This window comes from Larus michahellis, chromosome 20 (assembly GCF_964199755.1).
Source record: "Larus michahellis chromosome 20, bLarMic1.1, whole genome shotgun sequence".
NCBI lineage: Eukaryota > Metazoa > Chordata > Aves > Charadriiformes > Laridae > Larus > Larus michahellis.
Genome location: NC_133915.1, coordinates 7,684,866 through 7,702,556, shown reverse-complemented (window position 1 = coordinate 7,702,556; position 17,691 = coordinate 7,684,866). Strand labels below are relative to the sequence as shown.

The 17,691-nt window shown below is 55.6% G+C and overlaps 2 protein-coding genes across 7 annotated transcripts; one reads left to right on the top strand and one right to left on the bottom strand.

The window, feature by feature from the left end:
• The first annotated feature begins 718 nt into the window (after positions 1-718).
• PLPP5 (phospholipid phosphatase 5) lies at positions 719-6,013 on the top strand. Of its 5 annotated transcripts, none has more exons than XM_074563743.1 (7): positions 719-752; positions 1,173-1,281; positions 2,686-2,776; positions 2,995-3,058; positions 3,618-3,742; positions 4,105-4,275; positions 5,500-6,012. In XM_074563743.1, exons 2-7 carry the CDS (start codon positions 1,177-1,179, stop codon positions 5,514-5,516), a joined length of 573 nt encoding a protein of 190 aa, XP_074419844.1. In that variant the 5' UTR covers positions 719-752; positions 1,173-1,176; the 3' UTR covers positions 5,517-6,012. The 5 variants fall into 5 exon arrangements, with proteins under 5 accessions (XP_074419844.1, XP_074419842.1, XP_074419840.1 ...); XM_074563741.1 differs by lacking the exons at positions 719-752; positions 5,500-6,012 and adding exons at positions 849-927; positions 4,574-5,382; XM_074563739.1 differs by lacking the exons at positions 719-752; positions 5,500-6,012 and adding exons at positions 859-956; positions 4,574-5,382.
• DDHD2 (DDHD domain containing 2) lies at positions 5,954-17,691 on the bottom strand. 2 transcript variants are annotated; one of them, XM_074563735.1, is made up of 17 exons: positions 17,269-17,691; positions 15,815-16,005; positions 14,867-14,956; positions 14,381-14,501; positions 13,237-13,326; positions 11,883-12,018; positions 11,196-11,404; positions 10,982-11,052; positions 10,669-10,788; positions 10,359-10,454; positions 9,785-9,913; positions 9,527-9,682; positions 9,344-9,446; positions 9,096-9,260; positions 8,476-8,638; positions 8,074-8,192; positions 5,954-7,530 (listed from the first exon to the last, which is right to left on the bottom strand). In XM_074563735.1, exons 1-16 carry the CDS (start codon positions 17,447-17,449, stop codon positions 8,102-8,104), a joined length of 2,112 nt encoding a protein of 703 aa, XP_074419836.1. In that variant the 5' UTR covers positions 17,450-17,691; the 3' UTR covers positions 5,954-7,530; positions 8,074-8,101. The 2 variants fall into 2 exon arrangements, with proteins under 2 accessions (XP_074419836.1, XP_074419837.1); XM_074563736.1 differs by having other exon boundaries at positions 7,133-7,273; positions 17,269-17,598.

Below are 17,691 nucleotides of genomic sequence, written 5' to 3'. Positions count from 1 at the left end.
CCGCGGTGTGACACTGCGTTGGGCGGGAGAGTCGGTCTCATGGAGGGTCGGAGGGATCTACAGAGGGATCGGGACAGGCTGGAGCCACGGGCTGAGGTCAATGGTACGAGGTGCAACATGGCCAAGTGTGGGGTCCTGCACCTGGGTCACACCAGCCCCATGGACACCACAGGCTTGGGGAAGCGCGGCCGGAGAGCTGCCTTGGTGGAAAAGGACCGGGCTTGCCCGGGTGGCCAAGAAGGCCGCCAGCATCCTGGCCTGTATCAGGAACAGTGCGGCCAGCAGGACCAGGGCAGCAATTGTCCCCCTGTACTCAGCACGGGTGAGGTTCCACCTCAAATAATGTGCTTGGGTTTGGGTCCCTCATGACGAGAAAGACCTTGAGGTGCTGGAGCGTGTCCAGAGAAGGGACACGGAGCTGGTGAGGGGTCTGGAGCACAAGGAGAAGGGGATGGAGAACTTCTGAGAGGCAGCTGAGGGAGCTGGGGGTGTTCAGCCTGGAGGAGGCTGAGGGGAGACCTTCTCGCTCTCAGCTCCCTCAAAGGAGGGGGTAGCCAGGGGCCGTCGATCTCTTCTCCCAAGGAACGGCGTCACGTCACGCCAGGGGAGGTTTAGGATGGATATTAGGAGAAATTTCTCCACGGAACAGGCTCTCGAGCACTGGAACGCGCTGCCCAGGCCGCGGTGGAGCCGCCATCCCCGGGGGTGGCTGAGAGCCGCGCAGACGCGGCGCTGAGGGACGCGCTTTAACGGTAGCGGCCGCGCGGCTCCCTCTTCCCGCCGGGGGAGCCGAGACCCTCGCGGGGGACCCTGCCCGGGGCGGGGAAGGGCCGGGCCAGGCCGCTCCGCCCCGGGGCGGGCGGCGGCGCCATGTCGGCGGGGCGGGCGGCCATGCGTCGGGCGGGGGAGCTGGCGGGCGAGGCGGCGGTGCGGGCCTTGCTGCTGGCCGCCTTCGGGTGAGGGCGAGCGGGGCGGCGCCGGAGCTCGCCCGGCCTCGGGGTCGGCGGGCCAGCACCCTCCTCGGGTGGCCCAGCCCTCCCTCGCCCCGGCCCCGCGGCCCCTCCGGTTCCTCGGGAGGGGCCGAGCGCCCCGAATGGCCGGTTGTGGGTGTGTTCTGCCCAAAATGTGATTTTTTTTATTTTTTTATCCCCCCCCCCCCCCTCCTTCTCCAGGATCATGGAGTTTGTGCCTCCGTTTCAGCGCGTGGTGCAGCCCGAGGAGATGTGGCTTTATAAAAACCCGTACGTAGAGGTGGATCACGTACCCACGGTGCCCATGTTTGTAAGTTCAGCCGCTCCCTGTGTTTTACTTACATTTTTCTCTAATTATAAACTCTGCTTTTAAAGCAAAGCCGCTAGCTAAACGACTTGTGTTGCAGATACCTGTAGTCCTTAATGCGTGTTACTGAAGGTGCAGTATATTACTGCAAACAAGACAACATCTACAGTCAATTTTTGTCATCTTTTTAAGCTTTACCATCGGGGGTTGCCTTTGGGATTGTAGCTAAGTTTGTTAGAGCTAGTGAGGACCTTTCACTGTTGTTGTGATCAGTTTCAAGTCCATTTCAAGACGGCTATAATCATGGACTATAGCACCTGTCTCGCTAGCAGGGAATGTTTTGCTTAAAGCAGCTATTTTCAGCAAAGCTTTATTATAATTTGATTATGAAGATGTTTTCTCTAGGCTCTGTTAAAAGGGTTTAATGTAAAACTGTAAGTGCTGGATTTCACGTGGGCGATATTCGGCTAAAGGGGGGGTCCCTGACTCTGAAGCAGGGCTCTTTGGGTGAGACCTGTGGCTCCAGGCTTGGGCAAGCACCCGCTTTCTTGGCAAATCGTCCTGGTGATTTTCTGCAAGGGGTGGGCACTAGGCATTAAAGGACAAAACCCTGGTGTAGCGTTTGGATTTGGCGGCGGAAGGCAGGACGTGTGCCAGACGTGCAGGGGATGGCAGCCTCCTCGGGAGCCTGTCAGACCCACCGTGGGGCTCCCCCGGGGTGAAATCCTGCAGCTGAAATCGCCACGGAGATGTTGTGAGCGATAACTGGTTTTCTCTGCATCAGCGGCTCCTGCGTTTTTTGCTGACAGGCAGCAGGGGTGCCACTGACAAATTGCTAATCCTTGTGCGTGCGGGGTTGGGGACAGCAGGGTGCCACGGCTGGTGCCGGGGAGGGAAACCTGCAGGAGGGACACGGAGCCAGCCGAAGCCGCGCTCTTGTGCCAGAGGTGCTGTCTGAGAGCTGAGGATGTGCTGGGCGTCTCTCAGAGGAGGGAAGGCTCCGCTGCGCCACTCAGCCTGTGAAGCACAGGGAGGAGTGGGATGCAGAGAGGGACTTTTTAGTGCACTGCGTTATTTTTGCTGCCTGGTTTTTTTTCCTCACACTTTGGTACAGGCAGCGTCCAGCAGTCTGTGGGCTTTTGTATGTGAAGCGCTGCCGTTGGATGGCAGACAGGAGGAATAGCCATGCTCTGGGGAGCGCAGGGTTAGTCAGGGTTTGCTGCAAACACAGCTGGGGGCAGTTTTGCATTCCAGTAAAAGCGTAGTGTTTGGAGAGCACAGGTTGCTGCTTGGCTTTGGGGAAGGATGGTGTATCATCTCTGTGAGCAATTGCTGTTGTGTTCTGGCGAGAGCGCTTAAATCTGCTTTGTTAACAAGACGCCTAACTGTCTTCTCATTTCATGGCAGTTCATCGCATTTCTGTCTCCCTTATTGCTCATTGTCCTGGCAAGGGTGTTCATGAACGCTGACCGAGAAGACACGCGGGAAGCCTGCCTCGGTGAGCTCCTGCTTACCCCGGGGAGCTGCAGCCCCCACGCGGCTGTGGGCCGGGGGTCTCGCACACGAGTCCTTTGCTCTTGCTGGGGCACAAGTCTTGTGTCAGGGGTGTCAAAGCTGAGCTGTGTGGCTCCAGCTGAAGTTTGAGCACTGAATGTGCCTCCGGGCTGCACATTCAGGTGGGGACGGTGCTGACCTGACCTCTCTGCTCTCTCCTAGCTGCCAGCCTTGCTCTTGCCCTGAACGGGGTTTTCACCAATGCCCTGAAGCTCATTGTGGGCAGGTGAGAAACTGGCTCACTCCGAGCTGCGCCGTGCGGGGAGGGGAGGCAGGTCTGCGCCATGGTGGAGCTGCAATAGCAGGAGCAAGAGCCAGGAGCTGAAGTTGTACATACTCAGCCTGGAAGGAACATGTTTTTTCTAGCTGTAAAGACAATTAAATATTAGAACAAACACTGTCAGGGACCTGCTGTCTCAAGGCATCATTTAAATGGGCTCGCTCAGGCCTGCGCCAGGGAGGAGCGCTTTGGCACGCGTACAGGGAGCGGATGGGACGGTTTCATCTCCCGCGGCCACGTGGTCGGGGTGGCAAGAAGTTCCCTGTGCCAAGCTGCAGCTGGAGATGTTTGCTCTGGTGTGCCCGCAGGATGCTCAGATTTGCGTTTCTTGCAGCCTGGGTCGCGCTGCCGGCCCTTTGCAGGATGGAGGGAGCTGTGCGAGGTGGCTGGTGACTGCATTCGGGTGTGGGTGCTCTGTGGGAGGGCTGGGGGCTCGGATGACTCCTGAGCACCGTGCTGGGAGCGCTGCACGCCCGAGGGCTATGTGCCTTGTTCTTTGCCCTAGGCCACGGCCAGACTTCTTCTATCGATGCTTCCCCGATGGACGAGCGAACGCGGAGCTGGTGTGCACAGGCGACCCTGGCATAGTGACTGAGGGACGCAAAAGCTTCCCCAGCGGACATGCTTCATGTAAGTTTTCCATGTCCCCTACCCACTGCAGCCCAGGACAGCGAACCATGGGGAGCAGAAGCCCTTGTGTTTGCTTTCATTCACCCCGCGGCTTTGGCTACATGTATTGGCCTGTTTGGGGGCCTCAGCTTTCCCTCTGCAAAACAGTGGCGTGACAAACATAATGTGAAGCTTCTGTAGCTCCTGGGAGGAGGGATGCTCACCAGGTACCAGCTTCTGCGACTCCTCCGTCACTCATGAGCTGGTGCTTCCCTTGGCTTGCATGGGCAGGACAGACGTTCTCTTGCAGCCTTTCAACTGCAGCAGGGGAGAGGGTGAAGGGTGAGAGCCTGAAGCCCTGAAGTGACACGCTTCTCTTTCAGTTGCCTTTGCTGGTCTCGCCTTCTCTGCCTTCTACATCGCCGGGAAGCTGCGCTGCTTCGCTCCTGGCCGGGGAAGCAGAGCTCTGCGGCTCTGCGCCTTCCTGCTCCCGCTGTTCCTCGCCACCCTCATCGCCGTGTCCCGCACCTGCGACTACAAACACCACTGGCAAGGTGGGTCAGGGTTGGTGTCTGTCTGTGGACGGGGCCACAATCAGGTGCCCTGAGCGATGGGGGCGGTCTGTGCTGCTGCAGAGGTGCTCAGAGCCCACGCTGGCAACTTGGCTTTTTGGATTACTCCTCCTTGCTGCCTGCAAGGTGATGATGCCTTTCTTTTTGTTTTTGAAATATATGCCAAGCTTAGTTTTACGGCCAAGAGCTCAGCCCTGAGCAGAGTGAAAAAATGCCTGCTGGGGAATTCGATTGTGGAGCTTGGGAAGGTAAAGGGAAGTTAACTCTCCTCTGCCCACAGATGTGTTGGTTGGCTCAGCGATCGGCTTTGTGCTTGCGTACCTCTGCTACAGGCAGTATTACCCTCCTCTGGTGGACTCCATGTGCCACAAACCGTTTCTGTACAAATCCAAACAACTGCCAGCGCACCAAGAGAAGCCTGCAGCTTCCAGCTTTCACCTGGATATATAGTGATGGGCTCTGTCCTGCCGGCACCTTTCCTGCTGCTCCCTGAGGGCTCGGGCAGGGGAAGGCCTTGGGGAGGTTGGTCTACGAAAAGTGGCTCAAATGAGGATGAACGCGAAACCCAAGCAGGCGTTCTCTGCAGTGCTGCTAAGTTTTCCTGCTCAGGGGCCTGTGTTGCTTCATTTAGCTGAATTTTGTAGGCATCCCTCCTTTTGGGCCTGCTGTGAAGCAAAGGAGGCACTTGGTGTGCAGCCCTGCAGGAGGACAGCCCGGGTACGAATGGTCCTGAAGCAAGAACTGGAAAAATGTGACAATCTGGTGTGCCCCGTCCGGTGGGGTCTTCTTGTGTCCAGGCCAGAAAGCACCATCGGTCACCTCCCTTCATTCCAGCCGAGCTGTCCTGTCCCTTCTCATGGGAAGTGTGTGTCGAAATGAAGTGCAGGACCTGCTCCCGGCACGGGGCTTAAGTCTGTCTTTTCAATCACAGCTGAGCTAATTCGGAGTAATGAGCGCAAGGTTGCAGTCTTTAACCGTGGATTAAATGGAGGAGAGGGAAAATGAAACTAGCATGATCATTATTTGTATTATTGTGCTAGCCTTGATTTTTTTCTAATTTGCCCAATAAAGTTTAATTTTTTTTAATGAGCTGTGCTACTGAAAACTTTACTTCAAGGACTGGGTTTATGCTGTACAAGCCGTTTCCTTTGGTGTGTCTGCAGGGGTTTCCAGGTGGGTGTTTATTTTGTGTCTCTTTCCTTGCAGCTTTAATGTGGTTGTAAAGAGATGACAGAAAACGCAGTGGTGTCTGAAAGCATCCCTTCACAGCTGCTTGTTTCCCTACACTGCGGTTTGTTTTCTCAGACAATGGAAGGGTAGGGCGCTGCTGAGAAATCCAAGGGGCAGCCGTGTGGCAGGACTGTTGTAAGTAATTATTTGTCACTCGTCTCCTCCATAGATACTTGTATTTTTGATCAAGTGTATGTACATGCAAAGGTGAGGCTGTAGCGGAGCGAGGCACATGTGCCTCTGCCAAGCTCAGGACACAACAGTAATGAAAACGCGACCCCGTCATGTTCAGTTTGCGCCATATAAGCCCTCTACGACCCTGCAACTTCAATAGAAGTTACAGAAATAGCTTTAATTTTCCCTATAATAGTGCACATGGGAATTATTCAACCCCCTCCCTCCCTCTCCCCCCAGACAGGCACACACCACAGTCATCTACTTATTTATTTTGGCTTTTACTGGAAAAGACATTAAATAACATTTAAAATGTATTTAACTTCTTTCTTTTTGTTTTTTTAACAAAGTGCATAACTTAAAAAGCTGATCATTAGAGTGTCCCGTGTTAAGACTGTTCCTTTTCCTACTCTTGTAGGAGACGCTTTAGCAATCAGTAGTTCAGGTTCCGACTGAGCAGCGTGTCTGTTCCTGCAGTCAGGTAAAAGAACAGCTTCTGTTCCTTCGGGATGGGAGGAGGGATGTAGGCTGCAAACAAAACCTTTCAGATAGTGCAAATAATGCAGTACAACGGAGGACAAACAAACAGGCTGTGGAAAAAAAGGCTCCTTACCCCATGCAGGGCAAAAGTCAGCGGGAGGGAAAGTGGTTTGGCTCTTGCCAAGGCTGTCACAGCAACGACCTTACACACCATGAAGCCTCTGCCTTGCCCCCAGGCTCCAGGCGACTGCGGAGCTGGGCTCGTGGGGTCACTGGGACACAGTGTCCCGACCCTATGGATCTGGGCTCCGGCTGCAATTTGTGTATTTAAAACCAAGAACGACTGGAGCCTGGCTGGCGTGAGATCCCCGCAGCCACCCTGAAAGCCACACTGCAGCAGGACGGCAGTGCTGCTCCGCGCCCCTGCAGAGCAGAGGAGGGCTGTCCCTCCAGAACTCCAAATTGCCTGGATGCTGCTGAGGAGCAGCTGCTTTCCCCCAGCAGAGCTGTAGCTTGACCTGGAGGTGAATTTCCTCCTGTTTAGTCACACCTGGGCACTAGCTTGGTCCTACACGAGACGCGGGCAGTGCTTCAGGGATGCCCGTGGTTTATGGCCGCCGTGGGCTGGGTGAGGATGCTGAGAAGTCGCTACCAACCTACTGCAGCAGGGAGGCACGAGCGCCCGGGTCAAGTGCGCACAAACATGCCGCTCTCACCAGCTGTTTTATGGGACAGTCCTGCCTGGCACAGCCCATGGGTGCACACACCAACCATGCAGCAGCAGTCCAAGGGGATGAGAGTCGCTGGTAGACACATTCCTGCTCGCTTCACAGCAGATGCCGGTGCCCTGCGCTTCCCCTCCCAAAGACCGCAGTCCTCGCGCCCGGTGCTCTGTTACAGCAGGGAGAAGTCAGCAATCTCCTTCGCTCGCCAAGGCTGCTATAGGTCTCTCCACGCTGCATGTTTAAGGCTTTTATTCTTCAAGGTCCCAAGCTGGGAGTTTCCTCACTGTGCCAGGAGCAGGGTCAGGCCCTCGGTGGCGGTTCCTCGCCCAGGCAGCTACTCTGCGTCGGTGCTAGAGGAGCCAGCGTGATCGCTTACAAGGTGGAGGGTTAAAAATACAGCTTGCCACAGGGAGTCATAGTGCAAGTGCTGTGTGTGTGTGTGTGAGCAGAAGTTTTTTCCTTTGATATATTTCCCCCCAGCCCCTACCCAAAATGGAGGAAAATCATCCTTATCTCCAGGTAGCAGCAAGTACTTGGGAAACAGCATGCGGGGGACACGGCAGCAGAGGAGAGAGGAAGGCAGAGAAGAAATCTGGACTTTCCTGGTGAGTGCTTGGTTGAATTGGATCTAAGAAAGCAAAAGGAGAACATAGGAATAGCTGCACTAGGAGAGACCAGAACCCACTCAGCCCAGCCTCCTGTACCCAGCGTAAGGCTTTGAGGGCCAGAAAACCCAAGGATGCGCCTCACCCCAGTCTCCCCTTGGCCAGCAATGGGCAGCAGAGGGTGAGAGCACCCCTGCAAGACCCGCAGGGTCTACGCTCTGGTTCGCTACCTGTCTATAAGAAACGTTTAGCCCGGGAGGTTTGGAGCATGGGCTGCACATCTGGTTGTTCCCTTGGTGGACTGAACAGATCATAACCGTGCACAGTTGCTGCTGCCCTTATTGTCAGCAGCAGCAGTTGATTAGCTCTCCCGTGGCCGATAGTGCTTGTGTGCAGGATGGGAGGAAAGAAGCCAAACATGCTGACAGGCCAAAGAAAAAGCCCGACACAAACTCCTGCCTTAGACACAGCGCCGTAAATAAGGGATATTATTCCCTCAAATGGACCAGATGTCCTCTGAGGTGCCCTAGGAAATTCGGAAGGCGGGTGTAAGCAGGGTGACTTACATCAAATGGCCAGAACAGCATAGGTTGGTCACTGGCTTCCTGGCAAAGGTTGATCCAGTGTAATGCCTTGTGTCTGGTATATCTCCTTCAGAACCAGCAGAACGGTGTCTTCTGACTCCCTGGAGGAGGAGAACGAGGGAATTAGAGGGGGACACTTCCCTCCATGCTGTCAGGACATCCGTGATGGTTATGGGGTAGACACGGTGCAAATGCAGGCAGTACCAGGCAAGAACTACAGTGGTCTTCCTCTGTCCCTACCCACTTGCTATGTCTGCGTTACAGGCAAGAGAATATCTTGTTTACTCAGTTAAGGCTTTTCTTATTACATTGGCTTTAAAAACGATGGCACTCTGCTTACATCAGACATGAATTTGAAGCTTTAACAGTTGTGCAGAAGCTTACCAATAGCAGAGATGCCCTTGTAGTGCAAATAAATACTCGTTAAAGCTCTCTATTGGCTTCTCCTGCAGCACGTAGTCTATGCGATTCCCTCCGTTCAGCCTCCCCACGTTAATGAGGGAGGCCTCTTCCTTCACTGCTGCGGGGGGCTCTTCTGCCTTTGTCTCTGGAGGAATAGAGAGCATTGTGGTTCAGCCAAGGGGCACCAGCAGCCATGAAAACGCAACAGCATCACCCTGCCCTCCCTTCGCCCCACTGCGGGCTCTTGCAGAGGAGAGGCAGCTTAAGTGCTTGGTCCTTCCTCCCCAGGGTTTTCCGACTCTTGTAAAACAGCATAGCAAGAGACAGCTAGAGAAGGGGGACAGGCTTGGCAGGCTTACAAAGCAGTGTGGGTGTGCCGAGACCCCCAGGAGGTCAGCTTGCTTCTTCTCCCCCTTCCTCAGGCAATGACAGGGGAAGGCATTTGGAGAGCCAAGTGCATCCGCAGCTCAAAGGCAACCCCTGGGGTTGACGCCAGTGTGGGCACCTCGCCGGTGTGGCTGCAGGGAGCCCCAGCACGCTGCAACGTGGGCAGGCTGCGATGCTGTATCATGGCTCCCCATCGCCCCGCACGCACCACCAACCTGGCTGCTTCTCCGTGCCGGCCTCTGCCTCCCCTTCGGCCTCGGTACTCGCCCCCTCCACGGCTGGCAGCGGGGCTCGCGTGAAGGACTGCCAGGCTACCCGCAGGGACCCCAGCAAGTTGTTCTTCAGGTCCACGCTCATGCGCGTCAGCCCTTCTTTCAGCTCTGAAAGGCAGGAGGGGTCAGCGTGGGGCTGGGGGCCGCAGCCGCTGCCCCGCGCTGGGGGAGAGGGGCTGCCCTTCCCTTACCGAGGTGCATTCTCTTCCTGCCCTTGTGGTGAGGCAGCAGCATGGGCTCAAACTCCAGGTCTGGGACGATCATGGGCTCAATCCTGTAGGCCACCGGGTCAAACTGTACAGAGGAAGGGAACAGTGAGCCAGGGCTCGTGATCCACGCGTTTCACACAGGAAGGCTCTGGGCCTTATACCTACAGGGTGGAAGATGTTGAAGAAGCCTTTGCAGGTGGGCAGGCTGTAGTTTGGGTTGATCCGCTTCACTCCTCGCACCGTGAGAAACATCCCAATGGGAGACCCGAAAGCAAAGAAGATGGTGGGCTTGTAGTTCAGCTGAGGATAGTTTGCTGAGACCTAGGAGAGGGAGATTCGGATTTGTTTCACGAGACAAACTCTATGCTGGTTACGAGCGCCTCATTGTTGCAGTTAGAGCACAGTGCCGAGCTCGGTAGTTACCTGTCCTAAGCCAACATCCCGGTACTGGCAATTCGCACCATCGTCTGTGCTGTCTGGGTTGTGCTGCGATGGGGACCCAGGCTCTGCTCGGTGCTCCCGGCTGTGCCCGGGACCTGCTGCGCTCTGGTCCTGCAGCAACACAACGGGAAACACCACTATCGCAGCTGCTGCAGCGAGCCCACACCACGGCCCGTCCTCCCGCCCGTGAGCAAGAACACGAGGCAGCGAACTGCCCGGCATCCCATGGTCTCAGCAGCATCGTCCTACTCGTGACAACCACCTCTCTAGCTGCCATCACTAACTTCAGTCTCTACCACTGTTAACTAGTCCTCCTGCTCTGTGATCTGCCTTACAGGCCACAGGATGAAGTGATCCTGCAGCAGGGTAACACCAGCGTAACTCGGGAGCAGCAAGCAGCTCTGTCACCACAGCAAACACGAGCCTGTGAGAGCCGCCCGAGCGAGGATGGCTGGGAATGAGGAGGTCGGGGTGCTCAGGGACTGATCATACGTGGTCCTTGTCTGGGAGCAACGGGATGTGACCTGGCTGAATACAAGCTGTGCGAAAGACAAACCTGCATCTCCATCTTGGAGCTGATGTAATGTAGTATCTTCATTCTTGGTCCTAAGGGAATTCCCATTTCTTTAAGGTTCTTCTCTGTGCACAAGAACTGGAAAATAAGCAACCCAGGTGTGAGTCCAGGAGCAGAGAGGTGTGTGCGGGGAGGTATTTCTGTTCTCTGTAATTCTGTTCCTGCCGCACTCCTCAGAGACGTTTCGTGTGCAGGTGAGTCAGTACCAGGAAGATGTGCACAGGGTGGGAGGAGTGGGAAGAAAAGCAAAGAGGAGACAAACAAGAGACAGCAAAACAGGAGAGCTCCTTACCAGTGCTTGCCTGTCCATTTTCTCCTTCTCAAAAACATCACAATATTCGGACAGCTGCAGCTTCTTCAGGATTTCTTTTACTTCCTCGATACCCCTGTTGCTTGAGGTTGCCCTGGACCCCTGTGAAAAGAGCCATCAGGGATTGTGCTTTTTGCTCACTTATTTTCTCCCGTACGTTTTGGAGTCTCTGCCCCTTCCCCAGGCAGCGGCAGAAGCAGGAGGTTGGTGCGGCGCTGCCCCAGCACAGCCACCCCCATGGGGCAAGCGCTGCAGGAGCACCCGGGGGGTCCAGATGCCACCGGAGAGCACGTACCTCCTCGCTGTGCTCGTCCTCCTCGGGAGCAGCCTTCTGGTTCGTCAGGAGATCAAACAAAATCAGCGACCCTAGAAACCAGGGGTGGGCAGACAGAGCATCAGCATCTCATCAGGGAAAAGTTCCCACGCCGTCTCCTTTCTGGGACAAAAGTACCCTCCCTGCTCCCACGGCACGGTGACATTGAGGGGACCCGCGGGTGAGACGCCCTTACCCAAGCTGTGCCCAGCAATGGAGACCCCCCCTTTGAAGAGGGGGTTCCTCTGCAGGAAGAGCTGGTAGAGGCGGTTCATTTCGGACGCCACCGTGTCCACAATGGTCTGGCAATAGGTGGAGCTGTTGTAGAAGAAAACGTCCAGGATGGTGTCGTTGATGAAGTGACGCAGGCGATTGATGCTCGGCAAAGTGATTCGCTCCAGGTCACTATGGGGGGAAAAGAGGAGACAGGGAGCTGCAGTTAGAGGTGCCAGTGAGCCCCGCCACGTTTCTAAAGCAAAGTGTAAGTTCAGAGAAGGATTGCCACCGTCCCAAAGGACATAACATTGTAATCAGACCGTCGGCTCATGCCGAGACCGAAGGCAGAGCACAGCTTTTACACTCCAGGCAGGAATAAGGAGCCTGGCCTTTCTTCCCCAGGAGCCCAGCCTGCCCTCTGCCCTTCCTCGGGCACTGTGGAGCAGCGCCTGAGTGCAGAAACGGGGTGCTCAGCTTCCAGAGGCCTTTAGCAAGGTGTGGATGCCCACGGTCCTCTGTCCTGCTCACCCGTGCGTGCTCACAGCCCTGAACACTCACAGCTGTCCCTTTGCCCGGCAGGAAAAGTGGAGTTTACGCCGGAGGAGGCTGGCTGTGCACTGTGCCGTTCCCACGGACACCGGAGGAGGTGGCTGTCGGGGACACTTACACATCCACCCCGGTGGAGTGGAGGGAGCTGTGCCAGTTCACAGGGAGGAACTCCACCCGGCCGATCTGCTGCTGCTCCTGGGCTTTCTTGAAGTGCGCTTGCAGCATGCTCAGGGAAACGCTCCTGAAGTCGTTCACTGGAAAAGAGCGTGAACTCCTACCGAGATGCACCAGGCCACAGAGCAGCCTGCTGCATCAACAACGCTTAATAAGATAAAAGAAAAGATCATTACCAGGGGAAATCCCACCAGGGTCTTTAATCTGCTGCTGCTGCTGCTACCCTAAGACCTTCAATCTTTAACTACAAGATCAGGGGAAGGCTCCATGTCCTTACACGTGCGTTTACGGGATTTCGCTGTCCCAGCTGTAACAAGCCTCCTTTCCACATGGGCAGGGCTTTAACACAGCAGTCGGGATAAGAAAGGTGCTTTTGGGAATTAAAAAAAAAAAAAAATCTGTTGCGAAGATGCACATGTTAGAAAGGGAATCCTGAGGGAGGAGATGAACTTGAAATTACTCAGTTCTGAGGGAGAGAGGCTGATTCCCTTCATTTCAGGTGGTCGGCAGCCTTGAGAGCAGTTTAATCAGATGAACATACAGAAGAACAGACTGCAGTAACGCAGAGGTATATTTTATAGGAACTAAAGACAGTCTGCTGTGAAAAATCCCTGCTCCCTTTATTTCTACAAGTTAAATCACGTCAGGCTGCCAGGCAGTTTCAGTGATCACCTCTCCAGGAACTGAAGCGCTCTGAGCAAGCAATAACGAACAGGTCAGGCCAGAGTCACTCGGTTGAGCATCCCGTCACCGATACTGATCGGCAGCGGGTGCTAAGAGGAGTGTGTAAGAGCAGTGATTCCCCCTCGCCCACTCTCCTAACCTCCAGGCATTCGCAGCTTGGGGATTTCCTCAGCCAGAAGCAGCATCGCTGCTTTTGGTCCAAAATCGCTCCCGAGGCCGCCGGATGGGGTGCTGGCAGTTAGGCTTCACCCAGTGAGATTAAGCCCTAGCAATAGACTGAGCAGGTTACTAATTAGTTTAGCAGGTTTAGACAGTTACTTGGAAAATCTGTATCCAATTTGGGAAACTCACTATTTTGAGCAGCAGCAGAACACAGTGATGGGAAGTGGTTGCCCAGACCTTTCCAGATGGTAGGATTTAATGGGTTAGTGAGCCTTGCACTCGCGCTCCCCACTGCAGTCAGCAAATTCGACTGTGCAGCTTGCCAGCGCGAGTGGCGGGGTGGTGGGAATGCTCTCTTGACAGCGTTTCACATTCTCTGCGCAGACGAGGCCTTACTGGCTCCGCTAAAAGCGGCGTGTGGGAAGAGGACCCCGGCCGGACTCCAAACCTACCGCACTGGACGATGCTCCGGAACCGAATGTCGCATGCTGGGCCGATCCCGTGCACCACGAAAACCAGGTGATCGATTTGCAGAGGCTCCCCTAAGGAGGAAAGAAGAGTTCAGAGCACGGGCCCTGTGCGGGACGTCACTTAACGGGGAACTGACCCGCTGAAACCACAGACTCCGCGAGAGAGCGGAGCCTCCCATCCTCACCTCAGCCAGGTAAAAACCCTTGCGTTAGCGCCCGGGTTTGTGCCTAAAGGGCAGTGGGATTTCTCACATTTCTTTGTTTGCCCTGCTAAATTCAGCTGCCTGCGCCGGGATGGATCCGGATCAAGGGGACAGTAGAGGAAGGCAAAGCGGCTCGTCCCCCCTTCTGTCACCATCCACACTTCGGCGGGGGCGGATGGCCCTCGCAGTGACACCCACCTGGCCCGGGGCACATTCAGCACAGGAGAGGGCAGGCCCAGAGGACTCGGTGTCCAGCCTGCTTTGCTGAGCCACCCGGCCACCGCGTCCCTGCAGCTCTCAGGTAGGTGCCACGTGACGTTACGTCTTGTTCTCTGCTTCCCACACACTTTAGTTTGCATATGCACCTTCCTGAAGGCGTGCAGGCATGGAAAATGAAGGGGTTAGACAGGAGTAACTGCCTGTCCTCACCACGGGGACAAGTCCCGAGTGTCACCACGGGGACAAGTCACGGGAGCTCGGGGACAGCTGGGAGGGGACAGAGCCAACACATCTTCAGGGATGGGGAGGGCACGTGCGCCAGAAAGTCACCTACATGTAGGCAAGTGATAAACCCCCGTATCCCCACCACAGAAACAAACTTCTCCTTTACGAATGTCCACGCCAAGACCTGAGGGTTTATTTCAGGCACTGCAGAGCTTCCCACAGTGCTGGTCTCAGCGCAGGGGCTGGAAGCGGCCGTGCCTTCCCCCATGCGTCTGCCGCCTCTGCACGTTCATTTACGCTGCGGGCTCTCTGGTGCTAGGAAGGTTTCTGAAAACCATTCAGTTCCTTTTGGCATGAAACTTTTAGATACGCCCCTCATTTAAAGAATCATGGAAGCTTCTGTCAGTCCTTTTGAGAAAACAGGCTGGAAAAGAGTCTGTAGCTTTGGCAGGGTGGGAGGGAGGGAGAAGCGAGCTCACCATTGGGGATCTCGGCAGCGATGTTTTCTACTCCTCTCTTCACAGTCCGAGGTCGACCTTGTTCCGTAGGAGTTGAGCCCCAGTCATCGGAGGTGGCAACCGGATGGTAGTGCACCATCAGCTTGTAAACAAGAAGAGCCTGTCATTAAGCTGCGCTGCATACCGGGGCCAAGCGGGGGAGAAATTCTGCTACAAGAGCTGGTAGGCGGTACGGGGTGGTACCAGAGTGCGATGTGTAACTGCGCTGGTACGAGCCCTTTGCACAAAGAGAGTGAAAGGTGTGTTTGTAAAGAAACGTTAAGGTGCGAAGCAGACTCTCTGCTGGCATCTCTCTACTTGGGCGCCCGCAGGCGAGGGGAATGCTGTTTGGACGGAATTGATTTCTCAGCAGATATGGTTAAAAAAAACAGCATAAAGCCAGGCCCTCAAGAGAACTGAAGGGATGTCCTTGCTGGTGGAACACAAAGATCACCAGGCCCTCCTCACCTTTGGGTTGTGCAAGATAATGATTTCCCGGCTAGGGGACTCCAGTTTCTTCTTCCACTCGTCCAGGGTCACAGCAATCATGTAAGCTTCCTAAGGGAAAAAAACCCACCCTCTGTAAGTCAGCTGAATGTATTCCCATGAATATTCAACCACCTGGGATATTCCCCACCCATTTTATGGTATCTGTTATCAACACATTTTGCGAAAGAGGCAGAGAAATCTGCCAGGTCACGCTGAGAGAACAACAGGGTCATCCGAGTATCAGCTGCTGGAGAGCTTCCAGGAAAGCCCCCGTTTTAATAGCAGCAGCAGCAGATTTCCCCGTCAATTCAGAAGGGTATTTTTTGGTACATTAGAATACAGATGATTGTAAAGATGTATATTTTTAAATATATATATATATATATATCTTTCCAAAGCAAGTCTCCAGCTATTAACAGTACAGACCACTGAAGTCTACATTCAGTGGGTCCCCCTGGTGATGGTTCCTCTTTCCCACATTCACAGTTCCCTTGGGTTTGGTGAAACTGTGAGCGCAGCGAGGCCGGTTCTCACAAGGAGAGTCGCGCTGAAGTCCCAGCAGACAGCGCAAAACAGCGCAAAGCTGCTAGAGCCAGGCTACGAGCAAGGCCGGAGCTGCGTGACGTGCCAACAGCACTCGGGCACTTCAGCGCGTAGCAGAAGGATGGCAACGGGCCTGGGCAAGGGCGGGAGGAAGGGGAGGCCACCTAGTTCCAGCAGGCTGGCAGGGAGGCAGCGGCAGTGTTAAAGTTCTGTTAATCAGCTGCAAAAACCCCGTGCCAAAGCCTCTTTTGAGTTCGTGTCCTCAGCCGTGACCGTGGTGCCAGTTGCCTCCTGTGGAGTTTGGGACGTCGGGGCCAGTATTTGACAATGAGAAGCCAAGATGCTTCTCGGCAAGATGGAAGCTACCAGGAAAGGCGTGTTTACCTCCAGTTCTTCGCTGAAGGTCTCTGAGTAGGGAATATACTTGTTGTCTTTGTCTCCCTTGTAAAACCAGGTGCAGCGACGCACTTCAGATACCTCCTCCTCCCAGTACACCGCAACGCGCTGCCTCTTCTTCAGGTGCACATCGTACCTACCCCCCGACGTTGGGACAACCAGATCTTCTTTGTCTCTCCCTGCAGGAACCAAGGCCTGAAATTAATCGTGAGAGGACCAGCAAGGCACGCTACCAGAAAGCTGTGTACCACGCCAGATCACGGGGCTGAGACTGGAGCATCTCCTGTGGGCAGCACGCACAAGCAACAGCAGCAGACACCAATGTTCTCCGTATCCAAGCACGGAGAACAACGTTGGCAGGCATCCTAGGAGAGATGCCCCAAGTCAAACTTGCCCTGGAGACAGAAGGTAAGACGAAGGCATTAAGCTACAACCATCTTCCTCTCTAGTTCAGGCACAGCCTTACACGGACTCTTTCTGCCTCACTTAGATGGTAAAACATGAATTTGTGTCCCTGGGAAGTGCATTGCTTATGGTGGAGGTGCGGGTCTACGGGTCTCTCAGCCATTCCCCTCTAAACTGCACAGATCCCAATACAGGCTTCAAATTCTGTTAATTCTGCTGCCGTTTGGGTCTGCCCGCTGGCCAGGCTGCCGGGGGAGCGCCCGGTGCCAGGCTGTGCTGGGCTCGGCTGCGGTCCTGGCACGGAGGACTGGCGGGATGGCCTCGAATCCAGAGCTTCCCAGGAGAGGGAGGACGGAGTGACCCTTGGGCAACGGGAGCCCTGCCTGCTGCCTTCGGCAGCAGCAGTGCTTCGAGCACGGTCCTGGCAGCGGGTCGTGCTGACAGGCCGTATTCGGCAGCACGGCGGGGTCTCATCGCCAGCGGTGCCGCTCAGAGCAGGCAGAGCACCGCGCATCCACATGGGAGGAATCTCCCCAGCGGAATTTCTGACATCCTGCTGACACTGTCCCATCCACACCCACCAGGGTGCTGTGCAGTACAGTGATACGTAATTTAGAGCATCTGTCAAATGAATGAGGTCAGACCATTCAATGCACCCAAACAGCTTAGTTATTCATGCCTTTACAGCGCTAGGAGTAGGCACGTTGCCAAAAAAAGTCCAAATTTAAAATTCCCGAGGGAAAATTTGGCATCCCAGGCAGAAGCTGGATGTGCCCAGGGAATTTCCCTCCGATACCCAGACAGCGCTTCCCCTGGGCACGCACCTGATGCTCCCCCGTTGACCTTACAGGCCCGTTCCTTACAGCGATTTTAAGAGCAGTGACTGGGTATTTAAAATCAAAGGGCAATTTAAAAATAGCAATGATGGGAGCTGAAGGCGGGCACCGCTGTGAAATCCCCCAGGCCCTGGAGGGGGATGGAGTCCAATCTGCCGTCCCCGACGCCCCAGCCCCTGCCCACGGGTGTTCTCCCCCTACCTGAGCCCTGCGCCTCTTCCAGCCGCTCGGAGTCCTGGGCGCTGAAGGGGACCCACCGCTCCCTGCCGTCCGTCACCTTGCAGTAGAACCAGTGCGGGGCCACCGGCTCGTACCCGTGTGCGGGGTCCAGCTCCCCGGGCTCCGGGGGCGGCTGCGCCTGTTGCTGCTCCGGGGCGGACATGATGCTCCCGCACCGGGGCGGCGGGAGACGCGGGTGGCCGATTCCGAGCGGCTCAGAAATCCTTATTCCGTCTCAAATGGAAGGCGCTCCCCGAAAATGCCCCCTCTCCCCGCAGCGGCGCCGGCGGTTGCGGGGGGACGGACGCGGCGGTGCCCCCTCCCCTCCCCTCCCCGCCGCTTCGGCACACACGGGTCCGTGGGTTCGCGGCCCCGCTGCCCGGCGGCTCCTCCGGCGGCTGCTCT